The sequence below is a fragment of the Micrasema longulum genome, unplaced genomic scaffold, assembly GCF_059751315.1.
Source record: "Micrasema longulum isolate JH-2025_06_02 unplaced genomic scaffold, ASM5975131v1 h1tg000180l, whole genome shotgun sequence".
Classification (NCBI taxonomy): Eukaryota; Metazoa; Arthropoda; class Insecta; order Trichoptera; family Brachycentridae; genus Micrasema; species Micrasema longulum.
In genome coordinates this window covers 1752871-1779864 of record NW_028277385.1, presented here as the reverse complement: position 1 = coordinate 1779864, position 26994 = coordinate 1752871, and the positions used below count along the sequence as shown (strand labels likewise).

At 31.7% G+C, this 26994-nt stretch overlaps 1 protein-coding gene across 1 annotated transcript in view; it reads left to right on the top strand.

Moving 5' to 3' along the window:
- Positions 1-26994, top strand: part of LOC148283897 (atrial natriuretic peptide receptor 1) — a 123802-nt gene that overhangs the window by 76231 nt on the left and 20577 nt on the right. The window contains exons 4-7 of the mRNA XM_088243033.1: positions 1556-1712; positions 9784-9903; positions 13803-13912; positions 26055-26243. Of these exons, the coding sequence (XP_088099159.1) occupies positions 1556-1712; positions 9784-9903; positions 13803-13912; positions 26055-26243 (576 nt within the window). The remainder of the gene's footprint in view (positions 1-1555; positions 1713-9783; positions 9904-13802; positions 13913-26054; positions 26244-26994) is intronic.

The following is a 26994-nucleotide window of genomic DNA, read 5'->3' as shown; positions in this document are numbered from 1 at the left end:
TGCATACTATAAGATGAGCAAATAAAAAAAAATGTTGACTTATGTGATTATTCATAGATATTAAATATTTATTGAATCGACATAAAATGGCACAAAAAACTCATTTTCCTACGAAACATCAAGTTTTTGTATCGGCTTGGAGCAATAAATCTTCTTCCATCTTATTTCAATACGGGTACAGGGTACAAGAGTAAAATGCATTTTTGAATAATCCAAAGAAAATAATAAAATCAACAAATTTTTCAAATATCTTAGATAATACTGCCCAAACCGCGTATTTAAATCTTTCGTATTTTTACGCCTTTATCAATTTAAATTGGATATTTATCAAAATCGAGAATTTCTACTACGCAGTTGGCTGCTTTTCCTATTAAGCCCTGCCAATCAATAACTGCTTATCAACTCTTGAAATAAAATACCAGTCATGCAGTTTAATGCTTTATTTCCTACAAATAGAAAATGATAAACAATAAGTAACAGATCAAATTTTAATTGGAAAAAAACTCAAAAGGTTTCTACGTGGGAAGTTTATAACTTATATACTTAAAAATATTGTGGGATTAACACGGGTACCAATGCCCTCTGTCATCTGAACTAACATCGCCTTAAGGACATTAGGTACATTAGATAAATCTTGCATTTCCTGTAGAAAAAAAAAATATTACATTCAAAATACTGAGGTATCAACTTCAAAATATTGTGGATTAATTGTTCTTATATAAACAAAAAAAAAGTATTTACATGATTTTAAGCATATTCAACAAATACATATCAAATTTCACTTAAGGCTCAAACCTGGGTCTATGGATCGCCAATCAAATGTTCTATCATCCTTTTAAACAATGTTTTTTTAAATAATTATTATTATGATGAAATATGAAGCGCATTTTTTTTTGTTGTTATTTTTACAATAAACATAAGTGATAAAACAGAGTATTAAAAAAATGAAGCATAATTACAAAGCAATAAAATACATATTAATAGTAAAAAAAGTAAACAAAAAAATCCCGCATGGCCTGTTCGTGGGTACACAAGAAAATGATTATGAATTTTTGCTCCTATAATAAATAATGGACAGTTATAATATTTTTGTGCAACATAAGAAAGAAAAAATAAAATATTCTGTAAAAGATAATATGGTATTTTTTATAGTAATTAAAAAAGGAATTTTTTTTTTTTTTTAAAAAAACACAAAAATATTCCTTATTAAAGGCAACAAAATATATCGTAGAAAAAAGAGTTCATATCTTTAGTTTGAATCCAGGATAGTGTATGTTTTTTAAAAGAAGGAAAATTTTGAAAGTTTGGAATCAATGAAATATTATCAGTAAAAAATAATTAAAAATTTTTGGGCCGATAAAATATACATGTCTCTGTGCGAGTCTCGTTTTTCAATGTGCTATTTCTAACACACGATACCTTTTTTGACTTGATCTATTTGAGTTACTTGTAAATAAATTTTGGTTCTTAAATACATATTTGCTTGTTTACTTTACTTGCTAGTTAAATAAGTGTTTAGTTATCGTAAATTGAAAAACTAATTTTACAGTTGCAGGGTATGTTCAAGGACAAGAGCAGCTACCAAACACTCACTCGCATGTCCTATTGCCAGTGCAGACTAAAGCTGGTCTTCAGCAGCGTCTTCCGTCAGTTCGGCTGGATGCATGTGGCTCTACTGCTGGACCGATCTGACCTGTTTTCTCTGACTGTCGGTAAGTTTCCAAAACTCTTTATATTTAACAATTATTGTATTTGAAGAAATTAAATCACAGCTGCATCGATAATTCAAAAACCTATCATCACCTAAATAATATTATTATTATTCGATTCAGAAAACTGATCAGATTTTGGTTGATTTCATTCGATCATAAAAATCAATTTGGGTCGATAAAATAACATTTTATGTATTATTTGTATTGCAATGTTTTTATTTTAGATAGTTATACGAATAAAATTTGACCATCTGCTTTTCCCTTTACTTATAAAAATATATGAAGAAAAATAATTTCAAAAACGAAACATTGTTACAAAATCCATACGATTTCTGATGACACTATATCTACTTATATAGATGTTAGTTTTTAACAAATCGCCATCTCACGAAACAATGCGATAGGCCCAGCATCCCTTATCTGTTTTGAAAACTAATTAAACACCTTAAGTCGTTTATGATACGAATTATTTTGAGCTGCCTGGATTCTTATTTTGGGGAGTCGGAAACCTTCACCTCGCCTCGTAGGATAGCGATGAATTTTGTTATTATTATTTATTGCATAATATAATATGTTTTTATTTATTGAATGGCAGTCAAACGCATTTATGTACAGTATTGTATAAATTAATGGAATAAAATTACTTGTAACAGCCTGAACACGTTTTGGCATGGAATTAATTAACCTTCAGCAATTTACTATTATTCTGTCGTCTCGAAACCACATCTGAATAACAGATTCAATCATCTTCATCTTAGTGGTGCAGTCCAATTTTTGTATCCTAGATTTTTAAATTGCCCACAAATTTTCAACAGGGTTAAGGTCAGGTGAATTTCCAGGCCAGTCTAAAAGAGTTATCTTTTTATCATTGAAATATTTAAGCATAAACTTTGATACGTGACAAGGAGCTTAGTCCTGTTGAAATACAGCCCCACCATTAGGACAACATTTACTCAGTTCTGTAATCTAGTGCTGCTCTAAAAGAGCTTTATACTTTAAGCTATTCATCATTCCTTCTATTGGTATCAAAGATCCGGTCCCCATTTACAAAAAGCAGCCCCAAAACATCTTCTTCACAGGATATTTCACCGTTTGGTCAATACGAGTCACACTAAGTTTTTCAACCCCACTTTTTTAACAAATTTTGTGCGATATCCCTGCACGAGAAAGTTGGTCTCATCTGAAAACTGCACCATTTTCCAGTCTTCTATAGGCATTTGGTATATTTTATAGCCCAAATGAACGTTTGCTTTATCATATGTGCCGTCCGGAGTTGTTTCTTCTGTGGTCGAATTGCTTTTCTTCCAGATTCAATGAGTCTTCTTCGTACGTCAAAAATGTTGAGTCATGTTTTATCACCCTAATGGCTGCCAAATCTCATCGAAGTTCAAAACTTGTTTTTCTGGGGTTTAACTAACTATTGGACACTAATATTCAGTTTCTTCCACATTTATCAATTCTCTTTGCTTCAACTGACCCTGTTTCTCTTTTCTGCCTAATAATTTTTCTGACTGCTACCTGACTCACCAAACATTCATTTTCAATCTCTTTCTGAGTCATGTATGTTTAATGAAGGTTTTAATCTTTTCCCCCTTTTTCGTGTAATATCCATGAATTAAATCAACTTAAAAATACTGATTAAAATGTAAGCAATTTATAAAATTAGTCTTTTATTGAGAAAATGTAAAAAAAACAACTGATAGTACACCAACAAACACCAATATAAGCTCTCAAAGAATTAATGAACTGCAAGTCATAATTTTTGGCGCTAAACAACATTCAAATTGACATATAAGTGTTGCCATACGTAAAAAAATTACAGAAATTACCCTTATTCTAAAATCGCACAATACTATGTATACCGCATAGCCGACTAATCTGCACTCGATTTTCTTTTAAAAGATTTTCACCAGAGAGTTTAACTGAAATGGAAATTTGTGTCGAATAGAAGGCCGTTTTCACATCACTGTAAAAATCCACCGGCCCGATAAAATAACTTATGGGGGATTGACTTTTTCCTACTATAATTAATTTTTAAATTATTTTATTCATTTGATGCCAGGCAAACGCAATAAGCAGTACACCGTAAGACCGACTAATTTCCACTTTATTTCCTTTTACATATTTTTACTCGCGAGTAGAAACCAAATAAATTAAATGAAAAAATAAAATAATACACAAGTATCCACCCATCCAAATTTTATCGGTGTAGGTGAATAAGGACGATACATGTGAAATGGGCCAAATTCAAACGAGAAATTTCAGCCCTAGAGAAAATTAAATTAAAAAAAATTGTTTTCACGCGTTGCCTAGTATGTGAAATAATTCAGTCTGATGAATCTCTTCACAACAATAAAGGTTTCAACTCTTTAACTTCACTAAAATCAACAAATGGAAGAATTGGAGAAATATGGATGTTCAAACATAGGCAAAATAGTGAACGTTACACAGTGTGTAAAGTGGCCACTTAAACCCGCCAATGACAGGTCATAAGCCCTGTAAATGCCTTGACTTCCATATTCCCTTATTTAAGGTATCCTCCATCTCTGTAGTAATTTGTTAAATATAAAAATGTTTTCACACGCGCGGTAAAAATTATAGCGTTAAATGGTACGGCGAAGTTTCTAAAAAATGTATGAAAAAATAGTTAATAATTTTAAAAAATACGAAATACTTTGAATGACGTTGCTAGTTCTTCCGAATCAACCAATGATAAGAGAGTTTTGATAGATTTTCTTTTTCGTTTTTTTTTCAGTAGGAAAGTGTATAACTATGTTTTCAACTTAAGTGCAGCTCTCGAAGAGCATTAGTAAGACATAAGTACCCTTGTGTCCATTATTAACTTTGTTTATTTTCTGACCCCCGAATCTTTATCAAAGCTTAATTTCACGAATGGCCGAAAAACCAAAGAACAAAGACGAAAATGGCCCGGAAATTCTTATGTCCTCTGTATATAAATTAACTCCACTCACATTACAAGTGCCATCCATATCAGGCTAAGATCCTATTCATTAGCTTGTTATTTCGAGTAGAATTTAACCCCAACATTTTCTATATTATTTTTGTCTTTATGGCAAACCCAGCTTTAAGAGAAACAGGGGTAATATTGATTTAAAATTGAGCGTAGTTATGCAGAAAGCAGAAACGGAGATAATAGCACCTTTGTGAAAAGACTGAACAATATAATCTTCACAACAGTTGGAATGTTTTTGACTTAAACAAATGATAAACAATGTATACATTAGTTTTTTTTTCATTTTACAAACAAAATTTTTATTATGTAATAGACCAGTTTTAATGATTTTTAAGTACCGTCAGATTTTTCTAGTGCCGTAGGTGTTTTCTGAAAATTGAGAAATGCCATTTTTGTGATCGATACCATTTTTAAATAGTGATTAATACAGTTTTTTGTATGAAAGCGGTTTAGTTGTTTTCAGCAGAACATAAAAATGACCTTACTGCACCCGAAAACATCAATTTCTCATTTTTTGCTAAATTGTGGACTGGCCGCTTTCTGAATAACTACGTTCAATTATTGCAACCTAATAAAATTATGCCTTTAATATCTAGGTACATTTATTGTTGTTTTCAAAGTTAACCTTTGAATATTATTCATCAATTAAATCAAACGGCGCCATTTCTGTGAAAAATCACCGCAAGAGCGATTTATAATTTTGAACTCGTATATTAAAATTTATAAGATAATATTCTTAGCTGACCTATAGGTGATACTGCATATTTAACTTTTTTTTTTAAATTGGGGGTAATATAAAAGAAAAAAAGTTTCACAATGAGAAACATTAGCCCAGCGGGTAATTGGATACAATGAAATGTTTTCTTGTGCGCGGTAAAAATTGGAGCATTAATTTGTATGGCAAAGTTTCCTAAAAATGTTCGATTTAAAAAAAAATTACCTTGAACGACCTCACTAGTTCATATGAATCTACCATTGATAAGAGAGTTATGGCAAATTTCCGGTTTGCTTCTTATCAATGGATCAAAAAAATATAAAATATGTGTAAAAGGTAGTGGCAAGTTGCGTACCTTTGGACACATTTAGGTATAATTCATGAAATTTTGTAGAATCTAATAGCTTTGATGGCCGTGCAAATGCCTAAACTTCAATGTTTTTAAAATTATTTTTTTGCGAAAAATAAATCTGCGTTCTTATGATTTACCCAAATTTATAAGTTTGGTGGCTATTTTCAACGAGTTGTAAATAATTCACTATTAGAAAATGGAAATTAAGTTGTAGTAGAGTGGAGTGCGATCCTCGAATCTTTGAACCATGAGTCCACGACACTAGGCACGGGTCCACAACCCGATTCCTTTCTCAATTTTATTTCCCTCTCTGTGGCAACAAATATTCACATGCGTGTTTTTAACGTTTTTTAAGTTTTTTTGGAATTACAAATAAATTAATAAATGTATTTTCGGCACCTATAAGGCCACGTTTTTAATTTTTAAATTAAATTGTATGGCCTCGTAGTGTATTGATCAGCGTGTTTGCCTACCATGCAAGAGGTCTTGGGTTCAATTCCCGATATTCTTTTTCTTATCGTTCCTATCCGCGATGGAGGTTGGCAGCTGCCCTGAACAAGGACTGAGTTCTGCAATGGAAACAGTCACGCAAGTTCTTTAGCCAAGAGATGCGCCTTTTACCTGCACTGCGTCTTTCTTCAATCCTCCCCTGTAGAATGACTTGTAATATGTTATATTTTTGGCCTCTCAGACATGCTCAAAGTACTCAAGTTTTCTTTTCCTTGTGGTTTTCAGTACCTCTTTATCTTTTTCCATCCGTCGGAGAACGTCATCGTTTCAGACTCAGTTCATCCAGGAGATTTTTAATATGCTCCTGTAGTACCACATTTTAAAGAATTATTTAAAGAAAAAAATTCATGACATGGTTGGCATAAAATATTTATTTAAAAATGTGTTTTTACACTCTTATATTGTAAAGTCCCTGGACTGTCACCTGAACCGTAAGACTGATTATCTTACCTTGATGTTACAAAAAAATATCAAGATTTGCTCCGTTTGGTGTACCAATGCAGTGCCCTATGCACCATTAGGTACAAAAAGGGAATGATAATGATGACGATTAGTAATTTGGTGTAAGTTTTGGTAAGTTTAAAAATGTAAAGTATTATTGTTAGTTTACTTAAAAGTCTAACATAAGAACTGTGCTGTGAAAACAGTCCGCATTTGAATTTTTTTATTGCGCTTTCACACAATACAAATATCTAAGGAGTTAATTTACTAAACATAAAAAATCGCAAGAGAAGATGAGATTACGGTTTTTCTACTTATATTTTCAATGAATACTTTAATTCGCGAGCCATTTTATCGAGCATTTGTTTATATGAGGCAGTTTCTTGGAAAATTCGTATATAAGAGAAACCATTTGAACGTTGCGTTGCTGGGTTTTGGGTAGAAAAGTAGTTGTTACGGTTCAAATCTAAAGCATGCGTTTATGGTAAATAACATTGGATTTTTGTACACGTAAACAATATCACATAATAGCTTCTCTTTGTTTGAAATTGAATTATTTTTACGTCTTAGAGGTAAAATTCAAAACCTTTTTTTCCCTCCGTTTTAAAATCATTTCACAATGCCAATGGGGTGAATAAGATCGCCATTTATAATTTATTCGAACCACCGAACAAAAAAAAAAAAAAACAACAACCGTTTTCTAATAATTTCTTTGGTACTAGGTACATACATTTTTTATATCTTTTACATTTATTCGGGTCTGACTTATTCTCCTCTACAGATATGAATCGTGACACGTTACTAGGGTCCAAACAGCAAATTGCTATTTTTTTATTAAGTGTTATAAAGAACGGACGCAGCAAACTCCGGTGACAACTGTCATCAAACGGAGGCGACACGGGGCTGGGCCATATACTGCTGGTGCCTCCTGAGTACTTTACAAGGTATCTGGTTCTTGAGGCCCACTGCTAAATTGTTCGTCGGCAGTTTATGTCAGAACTACGGGACGCAAACCTGACTTGAGAAGACGCACAGGATCTGGTAGCCGATAGAGATGCATGGAGGCTCTTTGTGGACACCATATGCTCCAATTAGGGAGCGGACATGGAATTATGATGATGGAATGGTTAACAAAAGCATCTTAGTAACACTTTCTTGCAAATTTATCACATTACAACAAAATGTATATTGACATATTATTACAGTAGAGATGGGGAACATTTTAGGAATTGAGTTCTTGGCATTTACAGGACTTACGAACTGTCATTGGCTGATTTAAGTAGCCACTTTACACACTGTGCAACATTCATTATTATGCCTTTGTTTGAACATCCATATTTCTTCAATGAGGAAGCTCAATGTTTTTTTTTTATTTCTTTATAAACTATCAAAATAAGTCGTATTCTCATAGCTATGATTTTTTAAAGCTTTGTAATTTTGAAATTATTCCGTCCTTGACGTCACTTATTCTCATCGGTGAGTTGTCTGACATTTAAAAGTAGAGCCCTGTAACTATCAACATACTTAAAAATACTATATTATGAAATTGCTATTGATACTAGAAGTGAGATGCGCAAGGATTGATATGTGGATCAGGCCAAATAGTTAGAAAACCATTTTTTTTAATATTGTTTTTGTTTTATATGTTCTTATTATGAGTGTGATATGCATTTGATGTTGTCTTTCAATTATGTTAAACAAGGTATGTTTCAAAATTATGTAAAATGTCTCCCTCGGCACGGGACACCCAAGTAAGCAAACATTATCTTTGACTTTAAAAAAGTAACAAATAAAATAAATAAATGTTCAATTTATTTATTTATTTATTAACCGGCACAAGTGCCATTTACAATATAAAATATATCAATGTGATGAGTTAGTCAGATATACAAAAAATTAAACACAATATGGGTATAAAAAGAAAAAGAAAAATGACAAGAAAAATATATATCTACATGTGTGAATATAAAAAATATAAAAGCGCATACAAAAAAATATAAAAAAGTCGCTTTATTATGAATATATATGAGTTAACACCAGATCATTAGCATAAATAGCTTTTGCAAATAATTCGTCAATCGTTTCTATAGAACATCATAAAATATTTATAAAGAAATTATTTGAATTCGCAGAGACTCGAGTTGTAAATGTCAAAATGAAAGGTATAGGTGAGTGACAAAGATAGTTGGTTTGAGAAGGGTAACAGTAATAATGATAATAATATATACTATACGTTGAAAAAAATGACGCCCGGAACCGAAAATCTATCACAACACATGTCAACGCTATCATTGATTGGTTGATTTACAAAAACTTCTTACGCCGTTCAATGTAATTCACTTATATTACTTCTTTCACACATTTTCGAGAAAATTCGCTGTACAAAAATTAAATGCTTTAATTTTTACCGCATGTAAGAAATTATTTTTTCCGTCCAATTTTCTCATTCTTCCGTTTGCTCATTTTTGTGAAGTTGTGAAGAGCTGAGACCTTTATTGAGGTGGGTGAGATTCATTCGACTGAATTATTTCACCTACTAGGCGCCTGAAAATACTTTTCTACTTCTTTTTAGAACAGTTTGATCAAAAATGTTTAAAGCTGGTCCAAATTCCCGTAAATACCTCGACTTTAATAGTTTATTTTCTAAAACGTTCTCCATCACTGCTGTTATATGTTAATCTTAATAATTCCCTAGTCAGTGAAACCCAGACTTTGTCTACAAACGTTTGAACAAACTGAAAATATTTTGTTTCCACATATTCTTATTAATAAGATCTTTTTAAATATAAAATAAATTAACGAAAACTTTGTGTTTTACGCCACATGCAATTTTAACAATTTTGAGTATCAATATTCCCACTCAATAAATAAAAACCCTCGACCTTACGTAACCTATCCTAACTTTACCTTACATATATTCTGTATTATCATATTTTTTTTGTATTTCGATCTGATGACCTGATTATTTTAAATACCCGATACTTATTGTATTTGTATAAATATTTAACTCGTGTGTGGAGTAAAATGCAGTGTTTTTAATCATTGTTTTATTTGATTTCTCACATGTTTTATTTTTCAGGTAAAAATCTGGAATACGGCTTGAGAAAGGAAGGAGTTCTCCGATATGTTAGAGAACTAAACGGGAACGAAGAGGAACATTTTGAGAGTTACCTGAAGGACGCCAGTATGTATGCCAGGAGTAAGACATTTACATTTTATTTATTTCATCAAATAAACGGTAATGTTTAATTTCTAATTTAAAATTGTTCACCAGTAACCGGGGTTGTCTTCTTGTTCTAAAACCGAGACATATTTTCTGATATAGCGCATTCTTTGATTGTCTATACAGGTTGTTTTAGAATTGCGTATAGTGCTTATAAGTTTTACTATTTGAGAAGTTTAAGCTCTAGGTATAAATAAATAATATCGTGTACATAAAACGGCGACGGTAAATTTTGCATTTTTTTTAAAATTAGTGGTTTTTTTTCCCTATATTAATTGTTATGGCTTAATAATATGGGCACTGCCCAAAAATTCAGAGTAAGTTCGTGAATATACAAACTGCTAATTGATTTATTTTTATTTTATTTGATTTAATAGCATAATTATACATTTTTACAATTTAAAAAAAAATTCATTTGTTATATTTTTACTAAAACTAAAATCCCACCAAGCCACTTTTTGTAGCTTGTTGGTGAAGATTATATTTATACTGACTTAATAGTATTATTTACATTTATAAAAACAATGAATAACATATAAAAATTAACAGCCGGAAAGATCAGAATGATCATGTTTATACAAATAATAATATATAAATCTATTTTTTAAATTCAAGAAAATATATGAAAAAATAAAATATTTACCCCTAAGCTACTATTCATATATAAACTCTTGATCGAGTAGCCACTCTCTTATTTTGCTCTTGTTACAATGTGAGTTAAATTTAAGTTCTTTTGGTAATAAATTAAAAATTCTAGGTACTAAATATTAAATTAAGTAGTAAAATTACTTTGATAATGAAATTAAGTAGTAACATATATAGCAAAAATACTTGCTATTATAAAAATTTGCATTAAATAAATCAAAAACTTTAAAATACAGTCCAAAGTATTATGAAACTCATAATGTTTTATTTCACAACTATTCAAATATCATGCATTTCAATTGCAACAGCTTGGTAAATTAATTTCATAAGAAATTATAAATGCCAATATTAATTGTGTAATTTATTTGTAATAAATTATCAAGTTAAGTAAATAATTCATAAATTTTAAAAACATTTCCTTTAAAAAAAAACCGAGAGTTTCAGTCATATATAACTTCATTTAATTTCTTTAATCGCGTTAGGTACACCGTTACAGTATATTTGATTTTGATTTACACAATTATTCATATGATGTAGTTATAATAAGCTCTTAACCCGTTTAAACCCGGATGTTCATTAAAAAATATACATGAAGTTTAAGATTTATTTACTCTCATTCCTACCGAAATTGAAAAGGGATGAGTGTATTTTTTTATTACTGGTATTTTTTAATACGTCTTAATTTTTTCTGCCTATGTTATTAGTCGGCACTAACAGGAAAAGTTTGTTTTTTTTTAGTTTGACAAATGGCTTCTAGCTGACTTATTTTAAAATTCAATTTAAAAATTTTATTGAATAAACATATTTTGTTAATTTAGTATTTGTTTGTCAGTTTTAGAGACAGTGCTCATTAAAAAAAACATTTTGAACCATTTCGATAGTAGTTTTATTTTTAATGTTGAAATTTTTTACATAATTCCTTAAATTTAAGCAGAATAAAAAACGTTTTTTGCATCCACAAAAAATAATTTAGGTCTAAAAGAATGAAGACGATTAATGATAAAATAAAACGTTTAACTGTTTTTTTTCCGAATATTAATTTTAGTAAATTCCTTAAGTCTAAGAGAGCTTTCGATAAATTCTCTGGATTCATTAAAGCTACGTTTGTCAATTACGCAAGTAGGTTTATAGGCAAACAATAAGCCGTAATAACCCTTACAACCTTTATCAATTTTAATTAACCTTTGGTTGACAAAGTGACCCGCAGAGCCGTTAGCACCAAAATTGAATATACCAGCAATCATAATTGAAATATTTTTTATTATTATAAAATTAAACTTTTATTTTATTAAATACACTTAAGCAACTATGAACACAATGCATGGTTATTGAGATTTTTCCTCTTCGAAAAAACATATTTTCGTAACAAAAACGTATATTCATAATAAAATTATTATGAATATATCGTATTAAATTACACAATGTTTTGTTGCTGCAATTTCACCTTACGAAGTCAATATCAAATTGACATTATCAAGAGTTATGAAATCCGTGGGTTTATTTTACCCTTCCAGCAAGGTCACGTAGGTAGCATATTTTTTCAATAACCTTTTTGTCAATAATCACATTTTTTATTTGTTTTTTTTCATTTATTTACATACAAAAATTTATTGTACATTATTTGAGACAATAAGTCCTAACTCCATGGGACAAAATGTCCTGTGTTGAGATGGGACGAGCAATTATATGACACAGACACATGAGTATATAACCACAATTATAGGATTAGAAACATAAAAAATAATTAGAATAAATATTTTAAAAAACATATATATATGACATCAATATGGTAAACAGTAAGCTCAAGCATTTGGAAAATCATCAAGGAGTTTCCTACTCAAATCCCTCCCACTAAGGAAAATCCAGTCCTTAACTCCTTTCTTGAAAATAGGTTTTGTCCTTGAGAGCTTAATACGTTCTTCTAAAATATTGAACACTCTCGGTGCGATAAATGAGAGATGTCTATGAGCAAAAGTCGTACGGGTTTTGGAGTGACATAACTCATACTCTGGGAAAACCTCGTACGGACATTTTACTAAGACCTCTCCTTATTGTTTGACCAAAAGTTGTAAGTGCTTCTTTTAGGTACAGTTGTCTCATATCCAGCACCTTCATGTATTGGAACAGCTGTTCTGACAGGTATATTGGAGGGTGCCGGAACATTATTCTCACTAATAATTTCTGTGAAATTATGAGCATACATTGATTTCATTTTTTGCATAATCCTACTCCATAATATAAAAAATGTTTCAAAAATATTAAAATATTTTTGTGTCCAATTTTTTCAATTATAATTCACGTTTGTCTTCAGTAATTTATTTATTTCACAGTAAACTGGCATAGACAGTTAGTCTTTTTTACTCTACTAAGCGTTTTGCATGGCAATTTTGATGCGGTATGACGCTACAATGCGCATATTTAGAACATAATTTGAACCTATTGTTCTATGAAGCATCATCTCTATTTAATTACACCTCAGTGCGCTCATACATTTTTTTCACTACACTTTAGAGGTTCTAATTTTGTATTCTACCATCATCATCGGGATTATAATGATTTTTCTCCAACTAGTAGTGCATAGGGCAATGTGTTGGTACCGCAATCGCAATGTACCTACATCAATTTTATAACATACCTTTAAAACCAATATCACATCCTACCTGCCTGAATTTGAACCGGGGACCTCGAGCATGGTAGGCTAATACCCCAACCACTACATTTTTTTTTTTTTTTTAAAAGAAATATTTGCGTTCTTATGATTTACCCAAATATTTCATTTTGAGGGCCCTTTTTAACGAGTTGTAAATAACTCACTATTAGAAAATGGAATCGAGTTAGGGTAGAGTGGGATTCGAACCACGGACCTTTGGTCCGTGAGTCCGAGACACTAGCCACAAGACCACAACCCGATTTTAACATTACGGGGCAAACTTATCGACACTTGATTTTCTGTTTTCAAATTTTTCCTGATAGTAGTATCTAATCGAAAACACTCATCAAGGACTATTTCACATACAAAACTGCACTCGTCCGGCCAGACAAAAAACATAAACGTATAATATATATATTTACATACATTCAGAAAACCAATTGTAGTTTTTTTTCATTGAAACACAGATGCACTTATTTTATACCTTTGCGGACAGTTTGACAGTTAAATAAATCAATTTGTAATTTAGTTTTGAATTTGATTTGTAAATGATTGATTGTTTAATAAATTTGTCTTATAGTCGTGATTCTCAGCGTCCGAGGTCATCTGGTCCGTAAGTTCATGTTAGCAGCACATTCTCTTGGAATGACTAAAGGAGAATGGACCTTTCTGGATGTGGAAATATTTCAGGTAAGTGAAACAAATGTATTTTATTTTAGATATTTATTCATGTATTTGTCTTTTTGTACGACCTTATTAGCATTCACGGGCTTATTTTTCAACGGAAATTTCTTTCAACCAACCAATGAAATAAACGGCCAAATTTAAAACTAGCAATGTGTGTAAAAATAAATTTATATCGCTACTAGTCTTCAGTAGGAAAAAGATTGGAGGCTGAGTTGGTTTTTGATAGACAAACCAGTTAGATGCGTTATGGCGTGATCGGCGAATTTTTAATTATTCCAGAGCAAAAATGACGGACGCTCGCTTAAGCCTAGCAGCTTGTTCGCTTCTTTTTGACAAAAAAAAACAGAACCGGTTGTTTTCCTGGTCACCTTGTTCTCTAGACTTACCCTCTGTGACTTTTTTCTGTTCCCTGAGATGAAGAGGACTATGAAAGGACGACGTTTTGCGACGAGAGAGGAGATGCAAACTAAATCGCTGACAGAAATGAAGGCCATCGCAAAAAAGCGTTCCAGAAATGTTTTTAAGACTGGAAAAAACGCTGGCACAAGCATATTATATCAGATGGTTATTACTGATTTCTTTGTAGCGATCAATAATAATATATAATATACAAGTGTCTAGCGGCAGATTTTTGATCTTGAAAATTTATTTAAAGAAAACGCAGACATTTAAATCAAAACTCTTTATTACTGTGAATGGAAGACAAAAGCAGATTTTATTTTTTAAAGATCACATTTTCTAAATATCGATCATTGTTTTGTACACACTCTAACCTATTCTGCATATTTGCAAAAATGCACCGAAAATTACGTTTATTTCAGATCAAATATAGCTCTATAACTGTGCGATACTAGCAGGCTTGTTTTTGTAGACGAGACTTTTGAGATAGCCCCACAAAAAAATCACATGGACTGAGATCGGAAGATCTTGCGGGGTATACAATGTCGCCAAATCTAGAGATCATTTTTTCTGGGAATAATGCCCTAACTGCATTCATTGATTGCCGGGTTGTGTGAGCAGTTGCTCCATCTTGTTGAAACCGTGTATTTCGATTGAAGGAAAAACCACCTTTAACGTGTTGTCTAAAAAACGTATCAATAATTTCGAATTATCTTTCAATATTGTCGGTTACGGCTGCGCCTCGCTCCTTTTCAAAAAAGTAAGGCCCATAATGATCTTGCTGAAACGGCACACCAATCAGTAACTTTTTGAATGTGCAGTGGCATTTCATTCATTTTTCTCGGATTGCCTGGACCCCAGTAGCGATAGTTTTGTTTATTGACATGACCGTCGAGATGAAAATGTGTTTCATCGCTAAAGAAGACGTTCTCCGTTCGACAATCAGTCGAAAATCTCTCCAATATCTGTTTGGCATATGATTTTCTTGATTTGATATGATTATCTTGTAGCTTCTGCACGATTTGAATGTCGCAGGGGTGGAACTTTAATTTCTTCTTAAAAACCGTTTGCAACATCCACCAGGGCTGGTATTCCAAACACATTTATAGCGCCGAATAGCGCGTTTTTATCTACTAATAACGCTGTATAACGAACTATAAATGCGTTCGGAATACCAACCTAGGGGATGCTCAAAACCCTAGGACTTTCTTAGATTGAAAGTCGTGGATTTTCGAGTACAGAATCACTAACCCTTTGCACGTTTTCTTCGGTTGATACCGTCGGTCTTGGACCAGGCCCTGGTTTGTTTTAAACTTTAAGCCGTGCTATCCAAAGAGCAAGTTCAGTGTCTTTTTTTTATTTTTTATTAGAATATTAAACTAAGCCAAAAAAAATAAATATATATACATCGTTTTATCAGCGCTATGCTTTTTTAAAGTTTTGTATTTCTGAAATAACTCCGCGTGTGAAGTCAGAGGTTCATCTCTCTCAGTTCTTCCGATTGGTTCGGTAACGGTTAGCAAACTGGATATCCGACACATCTGTCATATCATCGGTTGGTTTTAATTAATATAGTTTTAAATCTTGTTTTATTTATTAATTTATTTTGTTCATTAACGCCCAAAAGGCATTTACAAAAAATAAAATACATGCTAACATACTAAATAATACAGAATATATAGAAAAAATATGTGAAATTAGTTATAAGGGATATAATAAAAAGTTTTACAAAGTAAAAAAAAAAACAATAATAACAATGGTATGCAAGAAAAAACAGTGAGCATAGAAACAAAAAATGCAAAGATATAAGCTTATGAAATAAATTCTGTAAAGCAAACACAGTAAATAAAGTGTTACGGTAAGCGTTAAAATAATAAACAAGCAAGCATATGTTAACTCACTTAGAAGGTTGCAAAAATTCTTACCCATTAGTACTAAATGCATTCTTGTACAAACATTACTACTACCCATTCTAAATTACGCTAATGTTTCCATGGCTGATTTAAGCTGTGAGCAACTCGATAAACTTGAACGACTTCAGAATACATGCATAAGGTACATTTTTGGTCACAGGAAATATGACCACATTTCTGATTATCGTGGCAACTGAAATGGCTCAAAATTAGACAGCGGAGAGACTATCACTCCCTCTCACTTCTGTTCAATGTACTTCATAGTCCTAACGCTCCTATATACCTGCGTGAAAAATTTCAACGCTTATCAGTTCATGGTTTACCTCTTCGTCTTCATTCTCAAAGCACTCTCTTAATACCCATACACAATTCCTCTTTCTTCTCTAACTCATATAGTGTTCATGCGGCTTGACTGTGGAATCATCTCCCATCCACCATCAAAAATGTTACTACATTATCTCTGTTTAAATCACGTCTGAAGAAACATATCCTTTCTCTTCCTTAATCTCTCCTCCTTTCCTTTTTCCTGTTTTTTCCTTTTTCCCATTGAGTAATAGTTTTGATTTAAGGTAATTTATAAACAAATACGTTTATTTCTATTTTTATACATTTTTAACTTTTTATTGTTGTTTTTTTTTCTATTGAATATGTTCTGTAACTTGAATTATAAAAATAAAACTTTTATTTTATTGGTTGGTTGGAAGAAATTGCCATTTGGCAATAAGTCCGCCAATGTACAAATAACATTATGTACAAAAAGTTAAATAAATAAATATATTATTGCGAAAAAAGAAGAAATAAAAATACGTGTATATGAAATGCGTATTTGCCAATACTACAATGCAATTTGATATAATAGTAAAAAATAAAAAACAAGTATAAGGTAATAAAAAAAAAAGTTAGTATTTTTTTAATTTATGGAATTGAATTGTCAATAATAGTTTGACGAGCAGCTACAAATAAAATTGATGTTGTAGACTTGGAAAATATTACAGAATTGGACAGAATGTCTGCAGCCGTTCCATAAATGTTATCTAACCTATGCAGTCTCGGTATCAATGAATTGTTTTGTTCATTTTCAAGTAATTTTGTAGTTTCAATGCTCTAGTTTTTACCGCGCGCAAGAAAACATTTTTTTATCCAATTTCCTGGGCTGATCTTCCTCATTCTCAATTTATTGAGTCGATTTCGTATCTCGAATGCGGCGTATGCTGAAACAAGCACAAAACTTACGGCGCGCGGTAATGGCGGAAAGCCGTTTGGGGGATTTTTTCTGCTGCTAATTTTGTTTCTAAGATGGACTGCTGCGACACCGTATAGTAGGCCCCAGAGAAAGGTTGAGGAATAGCCCAAATGTGAAAATCGAACGAAGGATGATATACTCCTGGGAATCGAAATTGTGGCAGCATTGGAATATGCCGAGTAATGTTTTTTGTTGTGAATGGCTGGTGGAATATTACAATACCTGCCCAATCGAGCCGGAATATAAACAATTTTATTTTTATCGATCTAGTTATTTTTCACCCCTAATTACACAAAATGAAAATTTATTTCTTTGAATCCTTTTTGAAACTATTAATGGTAATAGGGTATCAATTCTCAGTAAAAAAAAATCTGCCAAGGGTTTTCCATCCCCTGGGGTAAATTTATACTACTTTTGCTGAGTTTCTGTGAAAAGAAGAGACAGGTTTGCAATTTATTAGCTCCAAATAATGGGGAACTCTGTCTTTAAGAATAATTTATTCGTTCAACACATAATTCTGAAGCGTGAGTCTAATAAAATGACATCGTATTACAAATGAGAACTTTTGAATAATTTTACATTTTTGTATTTATATAGCAATTTTGTAAAAATCGCCTCAAGGGCGCTTTACAGTAAATATTTAAACAAATCACAGCTTCAAATCGCATGTACGGTTAGTATTCCAATTCCAATTATAATACATTTTAATAACAAATGGCCAAACCCACAAAGTTTTACAACTACAGAGCGAATGGACAATAAATAATTTAGAGCCCATTTATTGATTATGAAGTATTTGTATTTTGTTTAATAATCTTTTATAAATTTCATCTGGGAGTACAATACGTCTTGCAGCTACAGAGTGCATGTTCAGTTGGAATTCCTGGATACCGTATACAGTGGAAAGTTAACAGAATTATCTTCGACTATCTATAAAGAAAAACCGATATTTGTGTACAAAAATGAGTAAATTTGCATAAACATTAAAAATATATTCGTCGATAACCTATAATTGAACATGCTTAGAAGAAAAAAATTAATGCATATTCTGTTTTTCATACGGAAAACTTAATTTTACTTTGAAGATTAAATTGTAGATAAATGTTAACTTCCCATTGTTATCGGCGCCCAGACCTTATTCACAAAATTAAAGCACGCAATAACACATTTATGCTTAAATTCATATTGTACATAGGCTTATAATCATCTATGTACAAGTTTGTCGGTGAAAATTATTGGTGAAAATTCGTTATAACATATTATAGAAATGAAAAGCGAGTGATGCTTAAATCAACAAATTTCGGTTTCATCGCTTTTTCAACATCTTCGAGACTGATATCTTTATTGTGTTTATACAAAAACATTAAGAATAAAGAATCCAAAATTATTTTCATTACGTGTTCTTGTTTTAATTTTCTTAGAACTGAGATGGACCTTATATGCATTTTCAAAATACTTAGTGGTATAAGTGATGTCCCATCTCTGTTGCGATCAATTTCTTTTCATGTTCCCAAGCATGTCATCACAAGTCAAAATCTGCTATTTATCAAATCTTCTAAGAGCATTTTTTGTTTTTATGGGCTAATGTCCAGAATGTGTAGATTAGTCAATTCATCTCTCAACTTGGAATTCTTAGGATTATCTCTTTGCCATCAAAACAGTGGATGAAGATGGATTAGCATGGTTTAGCTCGAAGTCTTACATGTTTATCGTGCCATTATTTTTTTGCAATTTTTTGTTTTTGCTACATGGTTTTGTATTATTTTTGTTCTGTTTCTTATGTTTCTTCGTGTAACTGTTGTAATTAGCTTAGGCCGTATATACCTATATAATAAATCAAATAATATGTTCACCTTTAATACATTGTTTTAGCATACATTTGCCTGAGAGATCGTATTTGGACTGAGTTCAGCCCACTTTCATCTTTGTTTTTCCATTTCCAGACCTCACTCTTATGCATAAAGGTCGGCACCAGGACTCCATTATGAACTGCTAATTATGCCTCCTGCGATAAACATTAATCTGCCAAAGTTTATTTTAGAGCACCGTTTTCCTGTTCCGGGCACTCATCTTCCTTTCAATATCTTTCTCTATCTGATAACGTTTATATTTAAGGTTAAAATCACTTCTTTTCAAATTCTGTGATAACTTTTGAATTATTTTTTTTTAAATGCGACCAGAGAAAACGCGTTACAAATGACGGAAAGAGAAATATATGGGATTCGTCAGGAGAAAACCAAAATCGTGAAAAGTAATGAAAGGAAATCGTTGGTTCCATTCCAAGAGAAAAATTATCTGGCTTCCAAGGATTTATTTTATGACTGGTATTTGGTCCCTCGTGCTAAAGAATCAGAATATCTTCGCCAGATTATGTGGCTTAATGCTTTCTTATGACTTCCAAGGGTAAAAACATTCGTAACATCATTATTTCATCATGATTATTCAACTAAACTTCATCGAACTTGTCTATCCATCTTTTTTATCCAAACACTTGGCACTAATTTTATAGCCTTGATGAGAAAGTTCGGTGATTTTTCAATTTTTTTATTATACAATCAAACTAAGCTAAAAATTTTAATTAATTATTTTGTCTCGTATTCTCATCGCTATGATTTTATTAAGTTTTGTAATTTTTAAATTACTCCGTCCGTGGTATCACTAGTTCTCATCGTTGAGTTGTCCTGACGTTTAAAAGTCGAACTCCGTATCTGTCAAAATATACTAAACGTCGAAAAAAATTACGTCCCGGAACCGGAAATCTATCACAACCTTAGATAAACTCAAAGATCACAACACATGTCAACGCTACCATTGATTGGTTCATTGACAAGATCTTAAGACATCGTTCAAAGAAGTCAGCCAAAAAATATATATATATATATATATATCGTATTATCAGCGCTATGATTTTTTTAAGTTTTGTAATTCTGAAATAATTCCGCGTGTAACGTCAGAGGTTTATCTATTTCAGTTCTTCCGATGCGTTCGTTTACAGTAAGCAAACCGGCTATCCTTCATAGCTCTCTTATCATTGGTTGGTTCATATGAACCAGTGACGTCGTTCAAAGTAGTGCGTTTTTATTAAAACATTTTTATTATTGTTTTCGTACATTTTCAAGAAACTTTGCCGTACAATTAAATGCTATAACTTTTACCGCGCCCAAGAAAACACTTCTCGTATCCAATTTCCCGCAGGGCTAAAATTCCTCATATAACTTTGTCTCTCCGTAGAAGCTATAAATACTTAGAGAATTATATTATTTTACAACTAAATTTTATTTTTAGTTGAGATAAAGCGAGTATAAGATGTTTGGAATCCAAATTCAAGCTCAGAAGTATGTTTCCGTAACCATAGAGAATAAGAGGCTTAAAGTGATTTATCGAATGAATAATTCTCTTTTTTGGTCCATTTCTGACATAGTTAAAGCATTATTTTTTAATCTACGAATCTTCTTTCTTTTAATTGACTTTTTGTAATAGCGGATCAGAGATCTGAGGTTCGAACCACACATTCGCATAGGGCACTGCATTGGTAAAGTAAATAAGGCGTATTTCAATAATCTGTTACAGGAAGACAAGATCATCAGTCTTACGCTTCAAATGCCATTTTTGTGTTTTGTTTTAAAAACTTCCATAAAATAATAAAATTTGTATTCCAGTATTTTTTTTATTAAGTGTTAACATAAGTTGTGTTCGATTTTTTACGAATTTAAAAATTGGTACCGAAAGTTGAAAAAAGTTGGCGGCCTCAGTGGCGAAGTGGTTAAAACACTTGACTCACGCATGAAAGGTTTAGGTTCGATTCTCGGGGAGAACCCAAAAAAATAATTTGATTTCTCTCATTTCTGGATGTACTGTGCTGTAATTTACAATTGTAATTAGGTCTCAAAGTCTGTTGTAGTGCAAATAAATATATTCGAAAATCGAAACAGTTTTTGTTTTCAAACAACGTATAACCACTTTGTTTTACTTTCGGTTCCTATTTTTAAATTTTGAAAAAACGAACAGAACTTATGATAATTGCCAATATACATATGTAACGATTTCTTTCAAATTATTTTAATTTGATATCAATTTCGGTATTCTGTTCCCGAGATTATGTTTGTACCTAATTATGTATAATTTCTATTCTTCTATTTATTTATGTTATTTTACGTTATTTTTGGGATTGGTTTACTGAATTCTGTGTTTTTTTATTTTTTTTAAATTTATTTCTATGATAAACATAGCCTCATATATATTTACACCTAAATATTTACATCTTTACTTATTCTAACATTATTTATTAGTATTGTATACTTACTATCCTTATTTATAACATTCAAACTATTCTTTTATATGTACACTTCATACAATAAGTTTAAAATTATAAGTATATATTAAACAATTAGTTCATAATCATTTATTTTAATATACTCGTTTTTTCCCCTATTTTAATTATTACAGATTAATACGGACACAGCCTTAAAAGATACACTAAGTTCATTTGTTTGTAAACTGTGAATTAATTTGAAAGAATAAATTTCGATCCTCCAAGGAATCGAACCTAGGACCTTGACCACGGTTAGCAAATGAGGTGAACGTATCTCCACTCAATTTCCTTTTCCAGGACCTACTGTTTACCTGAGAGTAGCAATCGAGTCAAAAACACTACTCCAGGATTCTGGTTCTATTCATACAAAGAACTGTATTCTTTATCCATCCGGACATAGACTTATTTACATACTCGTATATTACTTAATGCATGTAGGAGAATTTCAAAAATTAAATTATCATAAATTTTTTAACATAACGAGGTAGTCCCAATATTTTTTTCGCTTAAGATTTTGTTATAATTAAAAAGACTTGGAAATTTCCACAAACCTTATAATAAAACCTTGTCCTTTCGGAAATACGCTCATTTGACTGAGAATTATACGAGCAAAGAATACCTCGTAGCTTTTAACAACCAAGCTTATGAAGATAGATTAAAGTAAAGACCTTCATACTTTTAGTAATTATATTAGTGTAAATTGCATAGTTCTCCGCTTGCGTAGAATACTAATTGAAACAATTTCAAAAAATATATCATTACTCATATTATATCTACAGAGACTTTTCTGAAAGAAATATAAATTTTCGGGAATTACAATGCTTATTAAATGCCTTTGACTGATGTGAGTGATGATTTTTAATTTAACCTTTCTAATTTCACCATTAAGCCTGTACTAAAATGTATCTTTACATTCTATTTTTTAAAGCGTGCTTGATATAATTAATCTAAAAAAGGTGCTTTTCTTATTTCATTTTACCGTGGTTTATGCAAGTATTTTGAATATATTGAGTTCTTATTTTTATTCTTAGAGGTAGGGGTAATGCTATGCAAGCTCCTTACGTCACTGCGTTGTGACGGATCCCCGTGAACAGTTCTCGCTCTCCAAGCCCAGATCTATAAAGAACCTGGCCAAACTATGGAAGGCAAGAGGTTCTCATTTTGCCAAATCTCCTTCTCCTAGCCCAGATCCGTAAAGTATGGGGCTTTCAGGTAGGGGGCGAGCTCTTCAACATCTTCAGGTTTAACCAGTGATCCCCCGAGGATGAGGCTCCTTATTATGATGTAAAACATCACATTCACACATAATGTGTTTAGGTATTCGGAAGTTTCGGAAAGGTTAATTCTGGCAAGGTTTTTGTTCAATCTGCAGTGTCCTGTAAGGGTTGTAGTGATAATCCTCACTTTATTTCAGCAGAGTTTTATTAGGTCGAAATCAAATCCATACGACTACTCTTTTATCAGTTCCTTCCCATGGTGCTCACCAAGTACTTTTTGCCAGAGCATTTACGAGCTTTATGCCCTGCTTCCTGGCCCATGACCTAAGCTCGTTACGAGGAACATATTGAGTTAGTTAGTATAGTTTGATTAATTAGTAATCCTACAACACCAATGGGTGATGACAAAAAAAAAGAAAGAATACGCTTTTAGAAATTTATTGCATTGTAAGAGAAAATAACGCGAGAGTTGCGTCAAGAATTCTTCTACTAAAATTTGGAACACAAGCTGGGTTTATAATGTATTAGAAGGTGTGTCCGTTTATTTCCAAATTTAAAATGTGCATCAAAAGTAAAACAAAATGGCGAAGGTTCGACGTCATGTGGAATAAAAAATTATCATTTACAAGATATTGCGTATGCTTTTAAATGACATTTATAATTTGATCGAATTGAATTGTCAAATAGACGAAAGTGAGCATTTTCTACACCTCTTTTTATTCGCGTTTACTCGAGGGTACAAAAAGGCCAAAATGACTAATTCAATATAAAACCATAGAATTAAGAAAAGTCCAGAAGGAGCGTAGACTCATATTTGAATAAATTGGACTGTGTATTCATTTGAAAAAAAACAGACACAGTTGACCGTAGTTATGCAGAAAGCAGCCAGCTATACAAAAGTGAAACTGAGATAATTGCACGTTTGTGAAAACAGTAAATAATCAAATCTACACAACAGTTGAAATGTTTTTGACTTTGACAAATCGTCGCTTTAGTTCGTTTTTGTCCAACAGACCATTTTTGGCGAAATTGAGTTAATTGTACAGGAGTTCTGAGAAAGCCTTTATCATTTTTTTAAATTTTGTTTGAGGGGATTTTTAACGAATTTCGTCTAAAGTCGTAGTGATTATTTATTTTAAAGAAACAAACAGTCGACAATGGCATAATCACATTAAAAAAAAACGGTTTAAAGACAGACCAGCGAAGTTTCTAAATAAAAATCATACATTTTATTAAATTGGGTTACAACAAAAGGATGTGTTTATGTGTATTTGTATGAGAGTAATACCCGTATGCAGAGACAAACCTTAAGGTGAGGAAAGTACATCCTATTGTCTTCACCTTCGGGTTATTCTCTGCATATGATATTAGAATGTACTTTCCTCACCATAAGTTTTGTCTCTGCATACGGGTATAGGTGTAGATGTGTTTTTATGTGTATTAGTGTGGGAGTAACTGTTCAGGTGTGTGTAAGAGTGAGCATCATTAAATAGTAAGTGGGATCGTATCGCAGCCAAAAATAATAAGTATTAATTAATTTTTAAATAAATTAAGAGGCATGTAAAATATATCAATAAATGAAAAAAAACATGCCTGTTTCGTAAAAAAAACTTGGATTCTCTATTTCTGCAGATTTGTGTTTTGGTCCATTGGAAAAAAACAAACTGAAGCGACGAAATGATAAACAATTAATACATTAGTTTTTTATTTATTTCAAACGTGTATCTTATTACGTATTTGACCAGTTTTGGTAGTAATAAGTAACGTCAGGTTTTTCTAGAGCTGTGGGTGTTTTCTGCCAATTAAGAAATGCCGTTTTTGAGATCAACACTATTTTTAGGTGATGATTTCAGTTTTTTTATGAAAGCGGCCTGCCTGTTTTTAGCAGAACATAGAATTGATCTTACTGCACCCGATAACACCAATATCTCATTTTTTCAAAATTGTGGACTAGCTGCTTTCTGCATAACTACGTTCAATTGTTGATATCTTACAGTTGCCAAGGCTACCTGATTACAAAGGGCTCCTTCGGGCAGCTATTCTCGTTCAGCAACGAGCCGGGGCAGGGTCATGTTTTCAATACAAAATTTTCGCCCCACATGGCGATTTCGGTTTTTTTTAAATTTAAAACCAGTATCGAGACCCATCGATTACCTAAAAAAAGGCTCACCAAAACACACTCAAATCCGCTTAAGCAATATTAAAGTCTTATCGTTTTTTCAAAACAGGATATTTTTTACGGTATATTGATCCCTAATGTTAATAATTTATATTGTGCGCTAATGAAAAATATAAGAAAATTATAAACCATATATAATTTTAAGTTATATGACTTCAAGCTTAGTTTTATGGTGTAATTTTTTAAAACAATGATTGTTCACGCAACTTGACGTGAATCACAAAAAACTCTTCACTGAAAAGTTATCTTTCAAGCAAAGTATTGAAAAAACAGTCTTCAATTTTTATTTGCAATTGCATACCGCCGTGGAAGCTGAACTGTATAATTATTATTGTATTTTATTTTTTTAATTTTAACGCCCATAAGGATTATACATACATGGAAGTTATATAAAACATTAGTATATGAACAACATAAAATTTAAAAAATACAATATAAGGCAATAAAAGATAGAACAGTGTTTAGAAGTAAAGTTGGTTTTAAAAATATATATAAAAAAAATAATAAGCTGCATATTGAAAAAATAAATAAAAATAGATTGACAAATAAAATACAAACATGTCAAAGAAATGCAGTTTAAAGGTTTAAAGCAGCTAGGTACATAATGTTTTAAAATACAATGGAAACAGATTATTGTATTGATTGGATAGCCCTGTCACTGTTCAGAATGATGACCCGTATTTAAAAGATTCGTTTTTTTGTAAGATTTCTTCTAGTATTAGCTTTCATTTGCTGATTTCGAGCTTATTACATTCTCCGTAATTTGACGCCGGCAAGGTAAAGGTATATTATATACGAGTAAGTATGTCTTCAGATGCGGTGTGCTGTTGCTGTTGATACGCGTATTTCATTTGCAGGTAATACCTCTATTTTATTTTACAGGGTTCCTATTGGGGAGAGGCTGACTGGGAAGTGGGTGATGATTATGACCAAGATGCGAGATCCGCTTACGAGGCACTTCTCCGGGTTTCTCTTCTGCAGCCAACGAGCGAGAGTTTCCATGAATTTGCAATCAAAGTCCGGTCGAGAGCAAAGCAACATTACAACTACACATTTTTCGCTGGAGAAGAGGTATTATTTCTAGAATATAATTAGTAATTATTTTTTTTAAATATATCACTTCGCGCGTCGACACAGCATCGGGTTAAGCTGCAAATTTGCAAACCTCGCATCCGTATACTAATTATGGAAAACTAATCGTTGGGTTTTATAAAATTTCGCGTCCTACTTAGGCCATCGAGATTTTTTACCAGTCAGTCTCACAATACAAATTATTATTTCGGTTTTTCCTCACTCGCTTGTAAATAAAGAGAGTCATGATTTACATTCATTTTATTCGTCACATAAGATAATAAAGTTCTGTGTTTTAAAAATAAGGCATAAAAAAATAAAATAATAGACCCAGCAAACGACAAAGTAGATCCATAAAGTGTTTATTTAAATAATTTGATGTAATTTTTGGTATTTTTCAGAACTTTTTTAGCTTTCAGTTTATACAATTATTTTCTTACATGATTTAAGCAGGAACTATTTTTAAGAAGTTTTTAATTTATAATATACCATGGTTCTTATTCTACTTTTGTTCACGTTTGAATATTAATGTGCATGTATAAATACGTCTATAAATAAATGTTGTAATAATATGATTGTCCCTAAATGAGTTTTTCCTAAAACTCTTTGGGAATTTTATACGAATTATGTACTAAAGGTCCATTACTGTGTATTTAAGATTATAATTTGATTTTGTTCAATAAGGTATGTTTTTAAACTATAATATATAAAATGTTTCGCTCGGCACGGGACACTCCCCCACATTACCTTG